This window comes from Danio rerio, chromosome 17, assembly GCF_052040795.2.
Source record: "Danio rerio strain M-AB ecotype USA chromosome 17, GRCz13ab, whole genome shotgun sequence".
Classification (NCBI taxonomy): Eukaryota; Metazoa; Chordata; class Actinopteri; order Cypriniformes; family Danionidae; genus Danio; species Danio rerio.
The window spans coordinates 35,801,473-35,827,914 of NC_141037.1; the positions used below are offsets into that span (position 1 = coordinate 35,801,473).

Sequence of the window (26,442 nt, forward strand, 5' to 3'; positions counted from 1 at the left end):
TCATTTTGGAGGCTGCTACTGTCTAGGGATGCACTGATCCCAATACTTGGATCGGTTATTGGTTTAATAGAGCATATTTTTGATGAATCAGGTATCGGCCAACCTATCCAAGTCCGATCTTGTGCGTGCTCTATATTCTGTGTAATTTATAAGCCAACAAAAGCTATGAAGCTAGCCTATTATACAGGCCTAGAAAGTTGTCATGTAGGCCTACTATATCCCAAATATTCTGAAGCCATTCTATAGCGTAACAGAAGTCCAGGTGAATATTCAAGTAAATTCATGTTCAGTTTAGTGCTTCCTGCAGCTGTGCCTATCAATCATTTTCCGTTCATTCACAATTCAAATTGATTGTCACGTTCATGACAACTTGAAAAACTTTCTCCAAGACAATTGGTTATAAGGAAACGGTGGAGAAATGCATTTAGTTTTGCATTAAATGGGTTCATTTTGAGATGTAACAAGGATTTCATTGCCGTTTCTAAATGATGTTGCGCTGTGTCTGTTAGATTAGCAGATCGCATTCGCAAAACTGGAGCAAAGAGGGTTATTGCCTGCTCTTTACACGCAAAGTAGGCCTACCTAACTTCTTCGCTTTGTACTGCTAAGATTTGAAGTGTCCCGCAAATACCGGAGGGCTGCATGCTGTGTCTCAGTGATGCATCAAGCACTTCATTCACGCACTGGCTACGCAGATGCGACGTGCACCTCTCTGTTAAATTATTCTGTATAATCAAAAGTTTCTGTTCTCTCATCTTTCCGGCTGAGTTTATTCTTCAGAGGGGAGACTATCAGTGCTTTGAATAGTTTGTAAAGCCTGGCTCATTGTGGTCTTTGTAGTTGATTAAATTAATAAAAAATAAAAACTGACGGACACAATATGGATAGTAAATAAAAGAAAATTATTTTGCCTAATTTAGGCTACTCTGAAACTGTGAATATTTTACTTTAATTTTAATTATGTTAATAGTTCATTTAACAGACCAGTTTTGATTAGGTTCAATAGTGGTAGCCTACAGATTTCAAAGAAAAATCTTAATATTAAAAAAAAGAAGCATAAGCTGGACCACAGCAGATCAATGTCATAACGAATGCTCGAATAATGTAGCCTAGTTCACAGCAAGCATCATGTTTTTTGTTAGTTTGTGCCGTCTGTCATATACAGTAGGACTATAGGTTTGTTTTTACTAAAGAAGATGTTATTTAAGTTTAGCACAAGAACTATAGAAACTGTATTATGCTTTAAAAAATGGTATCAGTGCATTCCTAGCACTGTCCTCTGGAGGTCACATTTTCTGTTGCACCCGCATATATTGGGGCAGCATCCATGACTGAAATAAATATGCTGTTTTCCACCAAGGTAGCCCAGGGTGTCTGACACTGGGGCGGAGTTACACAGAGCAAAACAAAATACAGATATTTTGATACGGGACATACCTTTACAACACAGAATAACTGACTTTAGCGTTGTTTTTCAGATAAACAAAAATGTTTAGCATGTTTGTGAAATATCTGCAAAAACACTGTATTTTTATGATTTTAGTCAAAAATGTACATTAATTTAAATATTACTTTAGTATCTGCATGTATTTTTAGGCCACTTATTGTATCCATTCTTACAAAATGAGTGTGTGTGTGTGTGTGTGTGTTCACAGGCGGACATGCATGGTGTACTGTCTTTTGTTCTCATTCCCAGCGCACAGATCAAATCTCCTCCTATTAAAGAGACTGTGGTGAGAACTTCAGTCAGAATTAAATTCATTACTGCTTTAATGAAACAAAGGTCAAATCAATATTTAAAATCATATCCCTGTGTTCATCCAGGTACATGTGAAGGCACATTTTGACTACGACCCCTCAGATGACCCATATGTGCCATGCCGAGAGCTTGGCCTGTGCTTTCAGAAGGGGGATATACTCCACATAATCAGCCAAGACGACCCCAACTGGTGGCAGGCCTACAGAGATGGGGATGAAGACAACCAGCCTCTTGCTGGCCTCGTCCCTGGTACTATGTTTTTACATGCTGTTGTGCTGTTTTTTTTTTTTTTCTTTCATACTGTCATACTTAGATGTCTTTTACTTGTGTGATTGTCCAGGCAAAAGTTTTCAGCAGCAGAGGGAGGCAATGAAGCAAACCATAGAAGAGGATAAAGAGCCTGAAAAAACAGGTAAGTGTTGCAGAGCTTGTGCATACTTCTAAACACACACATGCACAGCTCTTTTTTTCTCATTAACACTCATTTTCTGTTTTAGGAAAGCTTTGGTGTGCTAAAAAGACCAAGAAGAAGCGGAAGAAGATGCAATACAATGCTAACAAAAATGATGGTGAGTGTCTTCAGGCAAACATTAGAGTAAACTACACACCTTTAAAACATTTTTACCTAATAATTCAGGGGTAACACACACTTTACCAAGCAGACCCTTAATATTAAAGTATTCATTTTAATGCACACACAGCTAAATGCATTGCATTTCAATAAATACTCCATTTAATGTTTATTAACATGCACACAGTTTCGGTCTTGTGCTTAATAGTCACATTTTCACATTGATATTAGGGGAGGGTGATTTCATAGAGATGTCATATGTTTTTGTTTTGTTTTTGTCATGTACTTTTTGAAAAAAATATTCTCGTAAAATAACAATTGTTTGTTCTGTTGCTTTTACTATTTTGCAAGTCAATTAAAATTGAATTTAAATTAAATAGAATTATTCAAATAAAAAAGATTTCTACTCACTTAAGTTATTTTCAAGATTGTGGGTGACCCAAAAGTTGCTGGTCTCCACTGATTTCTGTAGTATCTGTTTGGCCTGCCACATTCTTTAATTTATCTTTTTTTAGTCTACTAGTCTTCTGTCACGTTAAGACCTGACACATCTAATTTAGAGCATCTGTTTTTCTCTTAAAGGACCATGAAACCCCCCTGTTTCAGCAGGGTGTTTTCACTCCTCTAGTTTGGAAAAAGTCAGGAAAATGGGTGTGTAGCTCTGTTTAGGTGGGATTGTTGGGGGAAGGAAAAGGTGAAGGATTTAAATAAAAAGGGGAGTTTCCATTTGGGCACGTGCTGATTTTGACCGCGGCAAAACAAACACACACGCAGGGGAGAAAGACAGTGACTGTTTAATGACGGTAGAATGTTTGATACCGCATGTCGTATAAGAGAAAAAAAACCCTCTACATTTCTCTGTAACTCAGATGCACTCGGTAGGTCAGAAAGCCTTGTGTGTGTAGACTATCCTGTCACAAAATGCGGCGAAAATTAAACACGACGGTCTGCAATAGTTTGCTTGCAGTGTTCACATTTACACTCGGAGAGCAGCATTTACAGCAGATCTTTCAGTCTATAATATTGTAGTGATATTAACGTAAACTAAGTAACTTAGAAATCATTTTGACGAAGGTCTGTCTTTAAACACTGAAAGAGTACTGCTGACGATACAAACTATAACTTTCCCATCTGAATAAACAAAGAAAGGGCACTGATCGCACACACTTACCAAATATGTAGAGACAGGACAATCAACACATACTAGAGCTGCTTCTTTTTTTAAAGGAGACGAGCAGCAAATCCGGATTAAAATGTTCCTTACAAATGTATTTCTGTCGAGTGCACTGATCCACACGTGAGTCCAGTTACGCTCTTATAGCTGGAAAATGAGAACAAAACCTTTGTTGCAGCAAATTGTTAAAGCAACACTGACTACCTGTATCTCCAAACAATTCATGTTCTTCTGCTTGGCACCACAACGTGGCATGTCTCTGCCGTCTGAACACTGTAACTGGTAAAAACTGGTGTTGGAAGCTATCATGCATATTAATGAAGTTGCCCAATAGAGCGCGCTGATTAGTTTAAACCAAGTCTTACTTATGCATTAATGCAGCACACTCAGGGAAGTAATAAGGTAGTCTACACGCTGGAATGCATGCTAAGATCCCATGGCCGTGACGCAGCTTCAAAAATTCGTTTCAAACCAGAAGTGCGAATTTGCTCGAAATGACGCAAAAACAACAAATTTTCACTTTTTAGTGAAATATATGTGTCCTATTAGTGTGGGACACATTTACTACTGTCAACAGCTCAAAAAAATGTGTTTTGTGAACCTTTAACTAATTACTTAACTTTAGACTCAAAAACATGTGTCTTTATATGTGTTTATATGTACATTTAGTGTGATTTTTTTTTTTTTTTTTTGGTAGTTTTAACTTGAATAGATGTTAAGGATAATCCTAGTCTGTAATATGGCACTGTTTGTCAGGCTTTGTAGTATGTTTATTCCCGCAAGACTTTAAAGCACATGAAGCTAACATACTTTTGTTTTTATGAATAAGTATCATGTATCAAGAGTGCAATTATGTGAATGTGTCTTGCATTGTACAGTAGGCCTATACTGAAACAGATGTGCCACTGTTGTTATATGCGCTGTAGTACGATACAATGATATTTCTTCCAAAGCAGATTTAGGGAGACATTAAAAAACCACACCCTGATTCAGATGTAATTGATGATTGAAAGTGTCAATGTACTTGTTTACTCGAGAAATGCTTAATTCCTTGTAAGCACACATTAGAGCAATGTGTACTTTGTGTGGTTGTTTTTTGTTCAGTCTCATCCATTTTTTTTTCAGCTTATGCTATTGTGTGTACAGTGCAAAAATAAATATACGAGCTAAATATATGCAGAGTTTGTACAGATTTGAAAAAATCTAGATTTGCAAAAGTTAGTCTGTATGATTTGTGTGCTGATTAAGAAATTGTAGCAGACTTGTACATACAAAATATTTCCTGTTCATCTACAGACTTTGATAATGAGGAGATTCTCACATATGAAGAAATGGCACTTTACCACCAACCAGCCAATCGTAAGCGGCCCATCGCACTAATCGGCCCACCGAACTGTGGGCAAAATGAGCTCAGACAAAGACTCCTCTCCACTGAGCCGGACAGGTTTGCTGGACCTGTTCCTCGTAAGTGTCAGAAAACCTTTTTTTTATCAGCTTGATCTATTCTGTAATATCCTAAACAGGAATCTCTCTTTGCTTCAGACACCACACGGAGTCGACGTGACGCTGAGGCAAACGGCCGTGACTACCACTTTGTGTCCCGCCAGGCCTTCGAGATGGACTCTGCAGCAGGGAAATTCATAGAGTCCGGAGAGTTTGAAAAGAACTTTTACGGCACCAGCACAGACTCTGTCCGACAAGTCATCAACACAGGAAAAATCTGCCTCCTGTGCGTACACACCCAGGTGAGAAACGGTGCTGCAATGCCTCGTGATCTTTAACAACATCCTAGCACAGCAGGTCTTCAGTCCTGCTCTTGGAGGGCTAATTTCATAGTTCATTTAACAGACCAGTTTTGATTAGGGTCAATAGTGGTAGCCTACAGATTTCAAAGAAAAATCTTAATATTAAAAAAAAGAAGCATAAGCTGGACCACAGCAGATCAATGTCATAACGAATGCTCGAATAATGTAGCCTAGTTCACAGCAAGCATCATGTTTTTTGTTAGATTGTGCCGTCTGTCATATACAGTAGGACTATAGGTTTGTTTTTACTAAAGAAGATGTTATTTGAGTTTAGCACAAGAACTATAGAAACTGTATTATGCTTTAAAAAATGGTATCAGTGCATTCCTAGCACTGTCCTCTGGAGGTCGCATTTTCTGTTGCACCCGCATATATTGGGGCAGCATCCATGACTGAAATAAATATGCTGTTTTCCACCAAGGTAGCCCAGGGTGTCTGACACTGGGGCGGAGTTACACTGAGCAAAACAAAATACAGATATTTTGATGATACGGAACATACCTTTACAACACAGAATAACTGACTTTAGCGTTGTTTTTCAGATAAACAAAAATGTTTAGCATGTTTGTGAAACATCTGCAAAAACACTGTATTTTTATCCTGCAGATTATCTTCAGTGCATTTGAGCTTTTAATGATCTTGAAGACCTGTACTGCACTCATAATGGATAGTAGTACCTACTGTAGGGTATTGTTTTGTTTGGAAATGAAGTATGTTCTATTTCAGAGACTATGGTGAATAGGCTTTTAAATGACACTCCCAAACTAGTTTTGGTTAATGATCAGTAGATTGGTACGATACACCACAGTTTAAAATAAAAATATGTTAAATATAAATTGCAAACTGGTAATTATTTTTGCCTAATATAATTAAATGCCATATTCAGCCTATTTTCCATGAGACATTTTAAATCATTACCAAAAAAACAAACAAAAACAAAACAGAAAAAGTTGGCCAACTTATATTTGTTTTTTGAACCCATACCAATCCAACAGCGGGATAGCGCTCACAATAGCCAAAAATTGACAAATGTACAATTGTACATGTAGGTTTAAATACAAATACAAAGAAATAAAAAATAATACAAAGAAATAAAAATAATCTATATTTATTATTTAAAAGGAACATGACTAGCGTGATTTTCATGTCAAATATTCAGGTATCTTACATAGTATTTATTAATTAATTATCTGGCAAGCCAATTGACAGCTTACACTAGCGCTGTATCATCGTATCAGATTGTTGATTGTACATACAAAATCTCTCTATTATGTTCAGTGCTCCAGGTGTGAGCTCAGTTAAATATATTTTGATTGGTTATTAATAACTGTTGAGAAATTAGTATTTTTTATCTTCTGTTGTGTCTTGCTTGTGAAAGAAGCAGGACTTATATGTTGTGCTGCATCTCTGCCACCAGTAAAACTATTTATGTTGTCACTTTCCACTTTTCTCTCACTGAAAATGAATAGTCTGCGTCATCTCGTCTGAAAAGCCTTTAGGGGATTGTGTTTTTCTCACACACAAAAACCTTCTCCTGTCAGAAGTCTCAATAGCCTTCACGCACATCTTTCGAAATTAAAGTTGTGCATCACAACAACACTCCACGACCCACTCTAGACACTTCCGTGACCTACCAGTTGAGAAAAATATATGTTTACAGTGTAAATTAAGTGTTGACATCCTGCATTCATTAATTTTCTCTGTTATGTGACTTAAAATGCTGCATCGCTGCACTGTCAGTCAGTCAGTTTCCATGATCACTCTTCTCAACTGCTGATTTCTTAATGTTATGAATTTGGACATATTACTACTCATTACTAAGACTAGCTATTTCAGATATGCTTATTTAAGGTCCCTTGAAGTGCTTTGAAATGTGCAGTTTTTCTCAAAGTTTGATGTAATCTCAACCGAAACATGGAGAGGGTGGGACATAATGTAGCTCCTCCCCTTTTTATTAAACAGATAATAGTGTTTGCTTTATCACTGCTCTTCCAGTCAAAGTGGTTGAGATCAAGTGCATTAAATGTGAAGCGTCCTGAAGGTGGCGGGGAATGTTATATACTAGAGAGCATCTGATTGGGCATGATTTGATGAGAAACTTAAGTATGAGGTGACGTGAAAAAAAACATTGATCTATTTAGATGGAAGTGAGAAATAACAAGCCTTCTTCTAAATATAAATTTTGTCATTGTGCTGGAGCACACTAGCTTATAGATATTCTAAACACGAACAATACTGATACTTGCATCCAAAAAATTTTATATTAATTTCATGATACATTTAAGGACTAAGTTAAACTGATGATGGACCTTTAGAAGCAGGATTGGACTTTCCTTTCCTAGCATATTTGAGAGCAGATTTTTTCTCTAGGAATTTTACTCACTATTTTCTTCTCTATTTTTAGTCTTTGAAGGTGTTGCGCAGCTCGGACCTCAAGCCCTACATCATCTTCATCGCTCCTCCATCCCAAGAGCGATTGAGAGCCCTCTTAGCTAAAGACAACAAAAACCCAAAGGTAAACATCAGCCATGACATATCAAGATTCCACCATGCTGACATTATCCAAATATAAACACCATTTTATAATTTTTTATTCCATTATGTAATTTAATAAATACCCAATACATTTGCGGGGTGTGCTTCACACAGGTGAGTGGGCTTGACAAACCACCTATGTAGAAACACTTTTTACTCTTCTCTCCCTAATAAAAATACACCACCATTTTTCTCTAGCACTTAATTCTCTGATATATACAGTTGAAGTCAGAATTATTATCCCCCCTTTAACATTTTTTTTGTCTTTTTTTAAATATTTCCCAAATGATGTTTAACAGAGCAAGGAAATAAAAATTATCAGCCCCTTTAAGCTATATTTCTTTTCCATAGTCTACAGAACAAACTATTGTTATACAATAACTTGCCTAATTACCCTAACCAGCCTAGTTAACCTAATTGCCCTAGTTAAGCCTTTAAATGTCACTTTAAGCTGTATAGAAGTGTCTTGAAAAATATCTAGTAAAATATTATTTACTGTCATCATTTCAAAGATAAAATAAATCAGTTATTAAAAATAAGTTATTAAAACTATTATGTTTAGAAATGTGTTAGAAATGTGAAACAAATCTTCTCTCCATTAAACAGAAATTGGGGAAAAAAATAAACGGGGATAATAATTCGGGGGTGGGGGGGTGTTATAATTCTAACTTCAACTGTATATATAACAACTGAATGTTCTGTGTTTTGACAATATTGCAAGTTTACTATAAGCTTGGCTGGAATTATTAGATAAATAAAACTTTTAATATATCTTTAATATGAATATTTTATATTATAACTTCTTTTAATATACTTATTGCAATAAACAGTAGTTTTTAGGCCTATTTAGTAAAGAAGTAATGGTGTGCATTTTAACTCCTTATGCATCAAATGTACGCTCCTAACTTTTTTTTGTTTAAGTAATGTTGAATTCTTTCATCATTTGCAATGTTTCCATATTGCATTGTTTGTATTTTTTATTACCAATTTGTATATCTGTGGTATAATATTTTCTGTAAAGCTATTTCTGGCAATGACATGTCCACACTAAATGGTTTTAAGAGACGTGTTTAAGGGATTATATGCAACATTCTTTATTTATTCTAGTAGGTAAGGAGAAAGCTCCACTTAAGGATTATACAATAAGGGAAAATGTGCTTAATGCATTATAAAGCTTTAAGCATTAGAATCGGTACTCTGTATCGGCTGACCACCAAGACAAAGAATCTGTACTCTGTATCGGCTACAAAAATCCTGATTGGAACATCCCTACTATTGTCTCTTCTTGCTGAATTGTTGAATGCCTCCTTAATTGTCGATTTGGACTAAAGTGTCTGCCAAATGTAAATGTAAATTATACAAATGGTTGACTTATTTCTCTTTTACAAGTATTATTGGAAGGTCTAAAACTAAAAGATTTCTTAAATGAATCATCAAATCAAATATATAATAATCAAATATTTTTAGATAACTGTTATGTTTCTGTAACAAAGTAATAAGATTAAATAGTCAGCCTGAGTAGAATAACGATAAAGTTATGCAGGTTTTTTGTATGGACGAGGAGTGCTGGTTGGAAATAAAAAATAAAAATCTAATTATCAATTTAATAATTGCAGCATTAATCATAATTCAAATCACAATTTTAATGCACAAATAAATAGACATATTTAAATGTGTTTATTTAAATTGTGTTTTTAATGTTGTTTAATAAATCAATAAATCAATGCATTTAAAAATAACTTTTAAATGTATAAAGTAAATAGACAATCTCATACTGTAGATGTTTATATAATTCATGTTTTTAAACGCTGATTGATCAAACAATAAAAGCGTTTATTTATAGATTATTTAAGATGGATTTAAATGCAAAATTTAAATAGCTTTTTAAAATGGCATTTGACAAATGCTTTTCTCTCTCTATTTGCCACTTTCTTGTCTCTCTCTATTTGCTTTTCTTTTTGCTATATGCTTTTCTCAAGTTGAAAATAAATCAAGTTTAAAAATGCCATTGGACAGTCCACACGTGGGAGCAACCAAACAACTTTCACCCTCTCTCACATGTAAATGAAACATGCGTATTTTTGTGGCCAAGTGTGATATATTTTCTTTAGGAAAATAGTTTCTTATAGGATTTAACCTCCTTTTTCAGAAAACATTCACTTTTATTCATGTGGTTTCACACATTGACTGTATTCTCCAGCCCGAGGAGCTGCGAGACATTATCGAGAAGGCCCGAGAGATGGAGCAGAACTACGGCCACCTGTTTGATGCTGCCATTGTGAACACCGACCTGGACAAATCCTACCAGGAGCTGCTGCGTCTCATCAATAAACTAGACACTGAACCCCAGTGGGTCCCTTCATCCTGGCTGCGCTGAGATGGGTGAAAATGAAGAGCACGTTGTTTATCAATGCTTTAGAATGCCTCTGTTTTTCTTGTTTTCTTCTCCTCACTCATAGATAAGGACACTATACGCGCCCTCAAGCCCGCACAGAAGTGTCTGTCTGCACTACACTGTCGGCAGGCTGAGGGAATGAGAGTTTTAATGTCATAACTTGTGTTTTCGAGTCCGGTTATCCACATTCCAGTGAGAAAGTTACCAGCACTTGGTGCAGCAGTAGAATTAGGGCTTCTATACTGCTTTTGATAACTATTTATGATTGTAAATATTCTATATGTATTTTTAAAGATGGATTTGGACAAATGCAGAGGTGGGACAAGATAGCTGGAAGTCAGCATTTTTCAAGAGATCTATTCAGACTCCAGAACGGACATTCGTACACTCTGTTCTCTTCTCTTTCATCCTTAACCTCTACAATGTTACAAGAACATCCTGCGTCTGAACAACTCTTCCAGGACACTAAATGGGATGAAAGTGGAAGCGAGCGATGCCTTTTTGTCCCTTCAGTGTTATGGCGAAGCAGCACTGCGATTGTGACAGAGTTTAAATACGAATAAACTTCAGGTTTTCTTCCAGAGTTTGCGAGGCCACATCTGAACATAGCTGCAAAGTGGCTCAGTGTAAGTCTATGCTCTCTGTCTCAGTATTCACACACACTTCCAGCACTCAGAAGTGTAACCAGTATTGTAAACAGTATTCGACAGCAATACAGTGAGATTCACCATCTGAGGACAGCACAGCTAGTCTTAGTTTATATGCTTCTGCACAATATGAATTTATTTTTTCCTTTGTGATTTATAATTATTATTGTTTTTTTGATTGGATTTGAAGGTTCTGTTTTGCGTTTTTACCCATTTCAACATGAGCAAAGGGTTTATGTTTTTCCCTGTGGAAATGATCTGCTTTATTGGGGGCTCATGAAATATCAGATGAACATGTCTTGGTTGTATTTCACTCTAAATAGGAAATACTTTCTTTTTTTTTCCATGCAAAACTTGGACAAAAAACACATACAGACTCGATACAAATCAAGGTGTTTTTATTACTATTATTTACAGTCACGTTTGTTTTTTCTACCCAGGTATTGATAAAAGAATTTCTAAATCTACTTTTCAATACTGTAATAAGTAATAGAAATATATCTTTATACAGAAATGCATCATGTTTCTTTAGTTCATTCGTTCATTTGTTTGTTTGTTCTTTCTTTCTTTCTCTCTTTTTTCGTCTGTTTGTTCGTTCGTTCTCTTCGTTTGTTTGTTGCTTCATTCATTCTTTCTCTATCTTTTTTCTCTTTCTTTCTTTCTTTCTTTCTTTCTTTCTTTCTTTCTTTCTTTCTCCCTTTTTTCTACTGTTTGTTTGTTCGTTCTCTCTCTCTGTGCTTTCTTTCTATTTCCTTTTCTCTTTTTTCTCATTCATGTGTTCATTCTCGCTCTCTCGTTCATTTGTTCTCTCTCTAAAGTTAGTTTATTTTCTTTATTTTTTTTTCTCTTTTTATTTCTTTATTTCTGTCTTTTTCTCTTGTTATTTTGTTTGTTCTCACTCGTTCATTTGTTTGTTCTCTCTCTCACTCTCTCGTTAGTTAGTTTGTTTGTTCTCTTGCTTTTTCGTTTGTTCGTTAATTTTTCTTTCTTTCTCTTTCTGTCCTTCTCTTTCTTCTGATACAAATACAAACTTAATACAAATAGCGTGCTAGCATAAAACATTAAAACTTTAATAATACTTCAAACTAGAGATGAATTGGGTGATTTAATTAAATTTGCGCTCATTTGTATTTATTTCTTCAGGTATATCAAGCCAGGTTCAAAATAGTTTCATTTTTGACAGGGACATATTTTCTATGAGGGGTTAGTTTTATATTTGCACATTCATTCAGTGACAACTTATGACATGCTTCTTGTATTGTTTACCATGGTACTTTAAAGATTTGGCTTGAAATCACATCCAAGTTTGATTTCAAAACAACAGGCTGCTATTATGATTTCACTGTTTAGAAGTGATAAAGAATAATTGTCTGAAATAGTATTATTAAGGAGAAAGTCTGAACGTGCAAATATAAAATCCACCTCGCCTTAATGGGTATTTTGGGTTTGTATCAGTCAGTAATAAAGGAAATACCGCAAACAACTATAGAAAACTGTATTTTATTTTATATTTTACAATATTTGGTAGAAAAGTTTGAAAGCAAATGATATAGTATCAAATCCCTCTGGTAAATCTTAAAGAATACAGAAAAGAATAAAACTCATGTTTGTGTATGTAAGTTTCTTCTGATACACAAACAAAGGTGATTCACATGGACTAACATAAAAACAAAACTCAACCCCGGCAACAAAAAGGAAGAACATTTTTTTTAAAGATTTATTTTTTTAGCATTTTGCCTTTATGTTGGAAATGTGAGAGAGAAGGGGGTAGGATCGGTAAAGGTTTACAAGCCGGGATTCGAACTCGGGACACCCGGAGCGCTGCCGCACCATATGCCAGCACACTAACCACTGGGCTATCACACTGACAAGAAAAACATTTTTGCTTCTATTTACCTGAAGAATAAATCATAAGCAGGAACACTTTTAAACAATGAGCATTAGCCATAAATTTCTAAATTATCAAATATGTTAATGCAAAACATATCTTGTTTGGTTTGAAATGAAAAACTGAAAATGTAGTTGCACTACCTTCATTTGCGCTTGTAAAAATCAGATAAAATTCATATGCAATGTTTTATTGTATTAAAAGCACTGTTCAGTAAATATAATCAGTCCTAATCACTTTTAAGAACCTTTCCACTTTATTTTTGTGTAATATTTCCAAGACATGTTTCGTAGGACTCTCCTATTGATTTCCCTTGAATTTGGATGATCAAATATATGAAAAATCTGCTCCATGTTGAGATGAGATGTGCGAATGCTTGTGAGTGCATGGTTTTGGGCTACATTTGCCCCATTAGTGCAAATGCTGGAAGTATGAAACACTTGATATTAATGGACAGAAGCTCTGTGTGTATATGTGTGTTTTAAAGGAAGGACTGTCAGTGATTGCAGGCAAGTATTTTCTCCACAGCTGCTTCAAGCACACACTGGAAACAGCTTTATCGAGATTTGTTTTGCAGAACTGTTTTTACTTTTTTTGTTTTCTTTAAGATAATCAATGTGTATTTAGAAAGCAACCTGAATATTTTTTTAATGTACAGAAATAGCTCAGCCATTAGTTTTGACTCTTGTGCACTACAGTTTGGTTTGTTCTGAGTGTGGACGGAGCGACACCTCAGTCTAATGTTGATCTAGTTACACGCCAGGCGACTGGAAGTAGAAGTAATGAATGTAAAAGAAAAATCATCTTTCCTTCTCCACTTTTTTTTTTTTGTATGAATTATACAAGTGAATTAAAGCCCAGATTAATAGAGTTTGTCTCTTGTTTTTTTATGAATGTGATGATGGTTGCTTTATAATTCAAACAAAAGTAGTTAAACATTGTTGTGCAACACAGCTTGTTAATTTCTACAATGTGAAAAAATATATGTTAATATAAAGAGCAGTAATACAAACATTTTTAATGTTGTTAATGACAGCAACAATAATAGTCATAATATATTTTTACTAATATTGTTAATAATATTATGATCATTAATTTATTTATTAAGATAATTAACAAAAACCATTACAAGAGAATTACATTATTAGTATTCATAATAATTCCTATTTAAGAAATCTTAATAATAATTATTAACTTGGAACAGAAGGATTAAGTTATGACTATTATTAATAATTTATATATATATATATATATATATATATATATATATATATATATATATATATATATATATATATTTATATATATATATATATATATATATATATATATTTTTTTTTTTTTTTTTTTGCAACAACAATTACAAACTTAAAAGCACGGAGGGATTAGAGTATTATTATTATTAAAATTATTTATTTATTTATTAGTATACATTAACAAAAACTATTACAAACATGAAACACAGAAGAATTACAGATTATTATCATTAATCATAATAATAATTATTAATTTATTAAGATATAATAGCCAACAATTACGGCAGTTCATTCCGCTGAGTCGACCCCAGATTAATAAAGAGACTAGGCCAAAAAAAAGATGAACAAATGAATTAAACAATTATAACTTAAAGCAGAAGGATAACAGTATTATCAATAATAATTTATTTATTAATCTATATTAACAACAATTACAAACTTAAAGCACGGAAGGATTACAGCATTATTACTATTATTATTAATATTATTGTTGATATTATATTATTATTAATCATTTACTTATTAATATACATTAACAAAAGCAACATGGAAGGATTACGGTATTATTGCTATAATTGTTATTAATAATTATTTATTAAGATATAATAACCAACAATTACAAACTTGAAACAGAAGGATTACAGTATTATTATTATTATTATTATTAATCATATTAATAACCATTTATTTATTAAGATTTAATAACAATAACAATTATACCCTTAAATCACAGGACGATTACAGTATTATTACTATTATCATTATAATAATTATTATTATTAATATTATTATTATAAATAATTCATTCATATATATTAACAACTACAATTACAAACCTAAAACGTGAAAGGTATTACTACAGTAATACAGTATTATAGCATTATTATTATTATTATTATTATTATTATTATTATTAATTCGTTTATCAATATAAATAAACAATAATTACAAACTTAAAACAGGATTAAATTATTAGTAATATTAATAACCCCTTCAGACCTGAATTATGTTCCAAATTTCAGAAAAAATGGGATGTTGTGTGATGTCCATTGTAATAGATGCAGGGTCTGAAGGGGTTAATATAGTAAGATGTAACAACAAGGATTACAAACTTAAAACACACTGAAGAATTACATTATTAATATTAATTAATCTATTAATATCAACAGTAATTACAAACTTAAAACATACAGAATGATTACATTAGTACTGGGAAACATCCATACACACTTCACCTTAACAACATGTCTTTGGACAGATCCAGCCAGATCCATGCCAATCACTAAGCCACCATGTCGCCTATTATTTATTTATTTATTTATTTATTTATTAAGGTATACAATTAACAACAACAAATACAAACTTTAAACGCACAGAAAGGTTACATTATTATTGTGATTACTATTATTATTAAGCATTATTCTGTTGTGGAATTTTTCAGGATATGTTGATTTGTAAATGTGGTATTCACCAGTTATATAACTCAGAAATATCATCTAGCTCTTTATTGTTAAAAACATCTGAGTGGCAAAAAGTTCACCAGAAATGAAATCCTTACACAAGTAAGGATACCGGCGTGTTGAATTAATCCACAGCCACTCCAGATTTGTGTTTTCATTTGCAGGTGCACTCCGAGTCACTAGATGGCGCAGGAAAGCATCTGAACCATAATCTCAACAAAGCACGAACAAAAAAAGACTTCCTTTTCCGGCTGATGTTCAACATGCTGAGGAAATAGACATCAGAGACAACGCCAATTTTCCCCGGTTACTTTTATTTTCCACAGATGCGCTTGTGGTTTTTAATTATCAAGTTAAGGACAATTGTTGAACGACAGTACTAGCACATTTGTCCTGCATATCGGTGAGTAAAAGAGGTGTACATGGGTTGAAGGTGCGATTTGTGGTGAATTTTTCTCAATCAATTTAGCATTCATTTATTGTTTACATTTGCTAAATGGTTATGCCTTAGCATTTTGCCCAGGTTTTTTCATAGTAAGGCAAGAAACTACAGATGAATTCGGTAAAAAACTAAATTTTTTTAAAATAGTTGATTGATTACATCAAGAATTGAACATATCAAATAATGCGTTATTTAATTAAACTGCCACTATATATATATATATATATATATATATATATATATATATATATATATATATATATATATATTTATATTTATATCTTAAGATATATCAAGTCAGGTTCAAAATTGTTTAATGTTTTGACGGTAACATGAAGAATTCAGTTGCAAAAACCTCTAAATGCCATCTGAAATGTTCTCCTACAAAGAGCATTTTTCTCAGCTTCCTGTTTATGTTCAATTATTTCACTTGAAAGGCAATGAAAATAACTTATTCGTCACTATAAATGTTAATTAAAATAAAACTAAAATTCTCATTTTAGAAGAAAATACCAAGTTGCTTTTAGTGGTGTGTGCATCTAAACTCTTCATATTTTCAGAGAGGGGATTTTGGGTATCTGTCACTCAGTGATTCAGAAAATACTGCAGTCATAGAAATGTATTTGCACAAGATTTAAAAACAAAAAAATAAAAATAAAATTTTCACAACATTTAGTAGAATAAACATTTAATAATAATGAGACAAATGATATGGGATAAAATCTGTTAAATCTTTAAGAAAACCACTGAAGTTTGTGTGTGCAAGTGCTGCTGAAGTAAAGATTTATAACTCTTTTTGATAAGACATATTGTTACATATGTACAATAATTCAAATCCACAGAAAAAAATTTATGAAGAGTGGCATGACTAACTATTAAACATGAATTTTAATGTTCTCTTACCAATAAACTAAACAAAATTGTCCTGAAAATAACAGTTTTTACCTTGAGTGTCTCACCTTGTTTTTAGAAGCTTTCTTTACTGTACCTCTGAGTGTGTCCAAATTCTGCCCTGTAGGGCTTGTGTCCTGCAATTTTTAGCTCCAACTTGCCTCAACTCCTGCACCGATGTTTCAAGTAGGGTGAAGCGGCAGGTCCAGAGACTCAATTGCATCCTCAAAGTCCTTTCTCAGAGCATTTTTGAGTCCTTGCTGCAGCCTGCAGCTTAATGATGTACTGTACCAGGTCCGCCACATAATGGACAGTCGCCTACACCTCCCCCTACCCTAAACCCAACCCTCACAGTAGTATGGGCGTTACCTTAGTGGGCAGTACAATGTCCACTACGTATTAGACCAGGTCCAGTACATCATTATAATTACAGCAGCGAGCACATCTTGGCACTTTCTAGCAAGTAGCAACATTTGAGACATAACCCTAATGATTGGCCTGAAACTGCTGGCGAAGCGTTCTGAGCGTACTTGTCTGAACGTACAGTTTTGTCTCTGGGCCTGTTGCCCGATAATGTTGTATGTTTCTAAAAAGCCTAGTAAGAGCTTGATTAGCTAGCCCAGGTGTGTCTGATTAGGGTTGTACCTGTATCTTTTGTCGGTATCTCAAAAACTTCTGAGCTTCCTACAAAGTCAGGATTGTAACATTTTTCTTTTTCTTCTGCCAGGGTGAAGATGCCAGCACTCAGCAGTAGATTCTACCAGCACAGGTTTCCAGAGGTGGAGGATGTAGTGATGGTCAATGTCAGGTCAATTGCAGAAATGGGCGCTTACGTCAGTCTGCTGGAGTACAACAACATCGAGGGGATGATTTTGCTCAGCGAGCTGTCCAGGCGACGAATCCGATCCATCAACAAACTCATCCGGATCGGACGCAACGAGTGTGTGGTGGTCATTCGGGTGGATAAGGAGAAAGGTGGGACTTTGTTTAAAAATGGTTGCCTGTTTTTCATTCCTGTTTTTGACTCGTAACGTCCATGTGTCTACATTGATTGTCAGGCTACATTGATTTATCCAAAAGAAGAGTGTCGCCAGAAGAGGCCATTAAATGTGAAGACAAGTTCACAAAGTCTAAAACTGTGAGTATATCTAAAGCTGAATATGTTTTATACACTATCATACAGCAATACATTGCATAAATGTGTTCTCCAAGATGGGGAAAGACGAGATGAAATTAGTAAAAAATTGTCTGTTGAATAGGAAAATAGTGTAATACAGCTTTACATTTATTTTTTAGTTTAGGTATTAGAATAGGTTCATTAAATTTTTTCTCACGGTTTTTACCATGAATTTACAGACGACACACTTAACTGTCATTAACTGAACAATGAACAAATTATTGTTTTGAAAAATGTCTTCTTTGGCTTTTTGACATATTTGTCACCTTAGAATTATAAGGTTCTGTCTGACATTTTTGTCAAAATTGAGTTTTTCACATTCTTATTTAAATGACAACTTATTTACAATATGTGATGTTTTATGTAGAAGTTGTTTACATTTTAAGACTTTTTATTTAAAAAGATAAAAGTTAGGGATGTCCTGATACAACATTTTAACTTTCAATATGATACCAATATTGCAGCCTTCAGTGCAAACCGATAACGATACAAATCATGAATCCTTTTACCTATTTCATTGTGTGGAATGTATGAACGGCTAGATCAAACTGAGAACAAAAGTCAGCAACAGTAAGTATGGAAAAAAACAACCAATTTATAAAATATTGTAAATACCTTATTAATTTTATAATATTTTATATTGCACATATTGTCTTTAACATAAATATACTTGCTGTAGCTGGATTGAAACACACCTTTTCTCTACAGCACATAAAATAATGTGACTTTTAAGAATATTTAAATTATTAAAATTAATTTTATTTGCATAATATATTGCTCAGATTCCACCCTACTGCCCACATGGGAAAAGTACCACCACACAAAATTGAGAAGAAACCTGAAACTGAAGATGTGTGTAAATGTGATGATTTAGAAGCTCTTTTTTTTTGACATTGAGATGAAATGTTCAATTTTACATTTGTCGAAAAAGAAAGTCATTAAAATATATTAATATGTATGTATATATTAAATATGAAATATTTTTATTTGTGTGTATATAGTCAGTGAAACACTTTACAGTGTTTATTAAACTCATTTCTTCATGTCTGTTTTCTTTTAAAGCCTTACATTAAGCTGTGAAGGGCAAATACATATAGGGTTTATAATTCAATAATTCATATAAAGCATATAATTTAGATGAATTACATAAAATGAACAGCTGTATGCTTAATTTGCTTAAAAGCTGTATGCTTAACAGCCTTGTATGCTTAATTTGAACAAGAAAAAATATTCATCCTAAAACATTAATTAAATGTTAAAGAAAGCAAAAAATATATATAAAAATACTTATCAAACATCAACATTGTTACAACAACAATTTTTTTAAACAAGTTAATTAGCAGACATTGCATTTCTTGAAATGCTTCGGTTAATGATCTGCCATATGAAATCTTACAATTTCAAGTGAAAATTACTTTTTATAATTAGAAGAATTAGAATTACCTGCATTTGCCCTGTTTGTTTTACCCCAAGTTGCAAATTTAAGAGAATTTTGAGTACATTTAGGGTCTCTGTCATGTTAATGTATGAAAGAGAACTGTTACACTCGTATTGTTTGTTATATGGAATGCATAAACCTTGAAGCTCAGTATCTTAAAGTCATTTACAATGCAGATAGATCCTATTTCTAAGGCGATGATTTGTATTGCAATGATTTGAGTAGTAGTCTGTATCTTGAAGCTAGTTTTAGTCAAATTGCAGAGTAAATGAGTACTGCTACAGTTGTTGAAAAAGAAATAAGCATTACTTGCAATAATAGTGCTATAATTGTCTCTTTACTTTGCTACTGTAGCATGGTGCCTTTTCAGAGTCACTATACGTTTATATATTTTTATTTTAATATTATTTTAAAAAGACTTCTATGTGATTTCTATATGATAAAAAATCGTATTACACTGAACTACATCCTCAGGAGGATACCATTTCCCTGGTCATTTTAATACTGGGGAAAAGCAGTTATCTAACATTTTGATGTAGCGCAAACTGCATTTAGGTATACATGCCACAAATACTCTATAAATGCGGAAATTTCTGTGTTAAATTGATAAATATAAAGGCTAACTCAATGGTTCTAGTTCAGAACAACACATTGAAATACAGTTTAGCATTTTTTTTATTTGACTACATCTATTTAATGTTTTAAGTTTGTAAAATATAACTTCTATTAAAATGAGTTGACATATATTCTAAAGTGGGACATCCTGCCTTTAACTCTCACGTGTTTGTTGTAGGTTTACAGCATTTTAAGGCATGTTGCTGAAGTCCTGGAGTACACCAAAGATGAGCAGCTGGAGAGTCTGTATCAGAGAACCGCTTGGGTGTTTGATGAGAAGTACAAGCGGCCTGGATACGGTGCTTATGACGTCTTTAAGCAGGCTGTGTCGTAAGTGTGCACTCCTCTATAAACTGTTGGTTATGAACTGACCTGGACATATGTTGTTGATGTATTACAAATTCTGCTTAAAGATGAAAGTTCACCCTAAATGGAAAGTTCTGCCATTATTTACTCACCCTCCATTTGTTCCAGACCTGTTGTAAAGAGGGTTTTTTGTTCTATTAAAAACAAGACATATTTTAAAGTAGGACTGGGCGATGAATCGAATAAGAAATCTAAACCGAAGTCCATATCTTATAACTACACAATTTTCCAATGTTGGTTATTTTGTTTTTAAAGTTGTTAATTCTAACCCCTAAAACACTACTGTGTGTGATCAGACTGAATGCTTGAGAATTTTACTGACAGCATATTGAGTGCATTATTCGTATGCACAGTAATCTGACGTACTGTAAACACACGTCTCTCATATGTCAGAAAAGGGCCCTCTGCATGTAAATCATATTCTTTGTTGGTGGTTTATTTGGAATTGGGTGGGGATATCAGTGATTCAAAGGCCAAAGCTTATGTAATAAACCATCTAGGGCTGTGCAATTAATCGAAATTTAGTTTCAGTTTTGGCTTCTAACGATTGTGGAAAAACATCATTCGAGATGAAACGATTATTGCATCATATACCGCCCCCTTTCCAGTTGTACTCATTTGTTGCTCTGCTAAGCTCAGTTTCACGTGAAAATGACTAAAAGCATGTATTGTAATGTAACTTTTGCAGCACGGGATGCGCATCATTCATTGGTGTACATTCTAATCATTCATGTTTCTAAAACCACAAAAGGGATCACATACTGTTGTGTGTATGCGCCCAGCCTCAGAAACGAGTAGAGCACAAACATCTAGTCATCTTAATGTGAGTGCTTTAATGGTCAAATACATGCAAATTCGTGTCAAAACGAGGTGTTTTGTGATTATTCATATTAATCCTCATTTGTGTAATAAACGAGTTGAGAATCATGTGAATTTAGACATGTGAAAGTAAAACCATAAATCAGAACCGCACTGCTCTTAAAGTGACAGCATGCAATATTCCTGCTGCCGACTGTTTTTAATATTAATCAAACAACAAAAGGAGAAAATCACTCACTGCTCTTGACTGAAGGAATTTTTAGTTATAATTTTTTTCTAATAAAAAAGTTTTTTTCTTACAGTAAAGAACGATGCTTGAGACGCAATTTGTTTAATATTTTTACTCTATTGTATTTATTTCCCTTTACTTATTTACAGGGAGAAAATTAACTGTATATATACAGTTAAAGTAGGAATTCTTAGCAGCCCTTTATATTTTTCTCCTAATTTCTGTTTAGCGGAAAGATAGATTTAATAACTCATTTCTAATAACTGATTTCTTTTATCTTTGCTATGGTGATGGCAAATAATATTTTACTAAATATTTTTCAAGATACAAGCATACAGCTCAAAGTGCAGTTCAAAGGTCTTAACTGGGTTAATTAGGCAAGTCATTGTATAACAATAGTTTCTTCTGCAGAAAATCTGAAATAGGCTTTAAAATATTTAAACCAGCTTTTATTCTGGCCAAAATAAAACAAAATACTTTTTCTAGAAAAAAAAATATTATAGGAATTACTGCGAAAAATTCATTGCTCTGTTAAACATCACTTGGGGGAAAAAAATTGATGGGCGAATAATTTTGACTTCAATTGTATATCGTTTTGAATAATCGTGATTTCAATTATGTCCAAAATAATCATGATTATGAATTTTCCCATAATCGAGCAGCCCTAATACCATCCGCATTTTACTTTTCATTTTTACAGCGAATCAGTTTGAGTAAATGCAGACAATGCAATTATTTTTATGTTTTTATTTTATTTATTGTTTTTTTAAATTACCTATAACATGTCAAGTATCACTCGCTCACTTTCCTTCTGCTTAATAATACATTTTATTTTTAATTTGCTTTTCTTAGACTTAAAGTTCTACAAGGCAAAATACCAACCATAGCAGAAACAGCACAACAATAAAAAGATGCAATAAGAATATGAACCATAAAATGTAATTAGCATTTGTTTACAGGTGATGGAAATTATTATTGTAATAAGAAAAAGTTATTATAATACTTTTTCCACTTTTCACAAGAACATTTAAAATGTAATTTTGCCTTTAACAAGATGCTTGTTATTTTCCATTTTTGACAAGGATATATGGATAAATAATTACATTTAAAATAAAGCAATCGTTCAGTAATCAAAATTGAGGTAAAATGTTTATTTAATGGATGTTTTAATTTTAGGTCATATCGCCTGGCCCTAATTTTGTAGAATGTTATAAACTGGTAGTCTTTGGCTTTCATGGTTTTCTTTTCCTACTATTGATGTCAGTGGCTAAGGATTTTCAACATTTTTTTTAAAATGTCATTGTGAAAAAACTAACAAGCAATTACAATAGAGGTTGAGTAAATGTAGATATGTTTTTGTGTCAACCACCTCTTTGTGTTTTTTTTTTTTTTTTTTTTGTAGGGATCCAGCTATATTAGATTGTCTGGAATTGACAGAGGAGGAACGAGCAGTCCTGATTGATAACATCAACAGACGCCTCACTCCACAGGCTGTCAAAATCCGAGCAGACATTGAGGTGGCCTGCTATGGGTATGAGGGCATCGATGCAGTGAAGGAGGCTTTGAGAGCAGGACTAACATGTTCAACAGAGTGCATGCCCATCAAGGTAAAAACTAGACCACAAATTATTTCAGATATGTCAGTTCATTCATATATAACATCCCTGAAATTTGATGTCCCATATTGAGTCTCTGTATATGGACCATTCATACATGCAGTTAAAGTCTGAATTATTTGACACCTTGTTTATTTTTCCCCAATTTCTGTTTAACGGAGGGAAGATTTTTTCCAACACATTTCTAAACATAATAGTTTTAATAACTCCTTTCTAATAACTGGTTTACTTTATCTTTGCCATGATGACAGTAAATACTATTTGGCTTGATATATTTCAAGACACTTCTATACAGCTTAAAGTGACATTTAAAGGCTTAACTAGGCTAAGTAGGTTAACTAGGCAGGTTAAGGTAATTTGGTAAGTTATTGTATACCGATGGTTTTTTTGTTTAGACTATCGAAAAAATTATAGCTTAAAGGGTCTAATAATTTTGACCTCGTTTTTTTTTTTTTTCTTAATTGCTTTTATTCTAGCCGAAATAAAACAAATAAGACTTTCTCCTGAAGAAAAAATATTATCAGACATACTGTGAAAATGTCTTTGCTCTGTTAAACATCATTTGGGAAATATAAAAAAAGAAAGAAAAAAAATCAAAGGGGGGCTAATAATTCTGACTTCAACTGTATTACATTCATGTTTAAATATTTGAACACTTTATTTATTTGTTTTGTTTTGATAAGGTGTTACACTGATAATACTGGAAGAATCATGGAGGAATAAAGAATGTAATTTGTTTTGTAGTGTGGTATTTTATATTATTATATATACTGCATGATAAGAAAACATACATAGCAAATAGTCTTTAAAAATGTGGTCATAATGACAAGATAAATCAAGTTATTAAATTACGATGTAGTAATTACACAGAAGCAAAATTCTTTCTATATCAATTTTCCTGAGTAGCACATTAATATAATATCAGTATTGTGCAATTTTTGTTTTGAACCCAAGATGTTTTATTTTGTCAATGAAGAAAGTTTAAGAAAAGGATCAATTTGTGTATCTCAGTAAACATTGCAGTATTTAGTTGTGGACTAAATCTGTTTTTACAGGGCACCTATGATCACAATCATTATTTGTAAGCTGTTTGGACAGAACCATTTGTAGGAATAGTGTGTCCACAGTCATATTGGAGTGATAGAGACACAATAATTCTTTTGTTTTAATTTTCTGACGTTATATATAGGATCCAAATCCCTCACATTTTGAGGCCGACCGTAATGTAGGAGTGCTGTTTTCCCGCCCACCGAATTGATTGACATCCGCGTTTTAACATGTCTCCTTACTAGTAACGTGTATAATCATATCCACAAGACAAGATGTGCGCAAAGCAACTGCAGTTAAAAGATCTGTTCAGCTCTGTGTTCAGCAGCACCTCAAGAAAGAATTTTACAGGATTTAAACATTTATAAAACGGTGCATGTTTGTACTAAAGACAGTACAATCACTGTGTAGTTCTTCACCACAGCCGCGTGTCAGTACAATTGCGGACCATTGATAAATCAGGAGGAAAATTAATAATGTTTTTATTGCAGATCAACTTGATTGCTCCTCCTCGATATGTTATGACCACGACCACACTGGAGCGCACAGAGGGCCTTTCTGTGCTCAATCAAGCCATGGCCGTCATTAAAGAGAAGATCGAAGAGAAGAGAGGCGTCTTCAACATTCAGATGGAGGTCAGAATTTAGCATTTAAAATTCACTGTTTACTTACCCTCAATTTATCCAAACTTTTATGATTTTTTTTAAAGAATGCAGTAAACCATGTGTATGTATGTTTTAAGTCTATTTTTTAAAATGTCTAATCCATAACGCTGGAATTGCTTAGCTTTGCACATGCTGGGCAGTTCACAGTGGAAATCTGATATTGGCCACATTTAAAACAACAAAGTGAAGAGCTATGCAAAATAAATAAATCCCTCTCTGATTATTTGACTTGTTTTAATGCCCCTGAAGCCAAAAGTTGTGACGGACACGGATGAGACGGAGCTGGCACGACAGTTGGAGCGGCTGGAGAGAGAAAATGCTGAGGTGGATGGAGATGATGATGCAGAGGAAATGGAGGCCAAGACTGAGGACTAGTCTGAAGAAAGACGACAAACCAGCAGTGCTATAATCATTCCAGAGACTTCAGAGTTATAGTGAAGGGGTTATCACATCATGAAGACTGAAAAAAAACACTGCTTCTGTGATACTAAGCAGATTGTGAGTGAGAGATGTGGACTACATTGATGTACTTTTGCTTATCGGATGAGAATCGTGAGAGGAATTTCTTCCATGAACACTAGTTTTACTTTAGGAATGTTAGTACAGATAGTATTGTAGTTGATTTAAGTGACCTTCGTTTCCAGCTTTATTCAAGATGAGATTTGTGGTAAAAAAAAACAAACAAAAAAAAAACAAGCAAAACTGAAATCTTTATAGACAGCCAGCCAGTTTACTTATCAAAAATCTGTTCCACAGAGCTAATAAAAACAAGCAGTTTTCATGTACATTTTGTCATGTCTCTTGTTCTGTGCTGCTGATTACATCAAAGATTATTCAAGATGATAACTTCTCTCACTTGGATGTATTTTTCTAAACAGGAAAGTGGTATATTGGCAGATATTGTTTCTTTTGTTACAATTTGTAACAAATTTTTAAAAATGTGTAATTTTATTATTATTATTATTATCATTATTATTATTAAGAAATAAGAATAAATGTCTGGGGGGCTCCAACTATTTTTGGTAGTATATTGTAAAACCCAACAGTCAACTTTCTGAAATTAAATGAGTGTAGTTAACTCAAACTTTGAAATTTATTTTGAAAAGAGTTTGAACTGTGTTGAAGGTAATGAGTTAATTAGATACCTCATTACTTCAACTTAAATTGAGTAAGTTAACAGTACTCATAAAGATTAGTTTTTTAACTCAAAGGTTTGAGTTGATTTAACTTGTTGGGTTTTACAGTACTGTTGGTTTAAGTTCTCTTCATTTATATTGTTTTGCTGTGCTCAAATATCTTCGTTTACTCAAATGGATTAAGTTCACAGTACTCATTAGGAATAGTTTTTGAACTTTTATGGTTTGTTGCACTCAGCTTCCTCAAATGGATTGAGTTACCTTAACTTTTTGGGTTTTACAGTGTAGTTTGGTCATACTTGCTTCAGTGAATCAGATTTATGAATGTGTTTAAATCAATGTTTTAAGGGATATTTAGTGACTTTTAGAGGTTATTGGTCAAACTATACAAACTGTCTTTTTTTCGCTACATGCAGATATAAAGACCTGTTTTACAAGAAACGTGTTTTGTGAATATTTAAGATGTCTATCAGTGCTCTGGAACTGCCAGTTTCGGGTTGAATCATATTTT

At 33.4% G+C, this 26,442-nt stretch overlaps 2 protein-coding genes across 5 annotated transcripts in view; both read left to right on the plus strand.

Annotated features, from left to right (window-relative positions):
- pals1a (protein associated with LIN7 1, MAGUK p55 family member a) overlaps positions 1-13,644 on the plus strand; it is a 54,182-nt gene extending 40,538 nt beyond the window's left edge. For 2 of the 4 annotated variants that reach the window (XR_015512424.1, XR_015512423.1), the window contains 7 exons: positions 1,656-1,733; positions 1,825-2,008; positions 2,100-2,171; positions 2,257-2,328; positions 4,801-4,968; positions 5,047-5,339; positions 5,916-6,407. Coding sequence is in view for 2 of the 4 variants with exons in the window: in XM_087288511.1 (XP_087144637.1) it covers positions 1,656-1,733; positions 1,825-2,008; positions 2,100-2,171; positions 2,257-2,328; positions 4,801-4,968; positions 5,047-5,249; positions 7,714-7,824; positions 10,045-10,221 (1,065 nt within the window). In the remaining 2 variants the exon portion in view is untranslated. 4 annotated transcript variants of the gene reach the window in all.
- Positions 13,645-15,736: 2,092 nt separating this feature from the next.
- Positions 15,737-25,580, plus strand: eif2s1a (eukaryotic translation initiation factor 2, subunit 1 alpha a). The gene is given in 7 exon segments (NM_199569.1): positions 15,737-15,893; positions 17,551-17,798; positions 17,882-17,961; positions 20,232-20,383; positions 22,870-23,074; positions 24,622-24,765; positions 25,045-25,580. Coding segments are annotated over 6 exon segments (948 nt in total). The 5' UTR covers positions 15,737-15,893; positions 17,551-17,557; the 3' UTR covers positions 25,171-25,580.
- Positions 25,581-26,442: the final 862 nt, after the last annotated feature.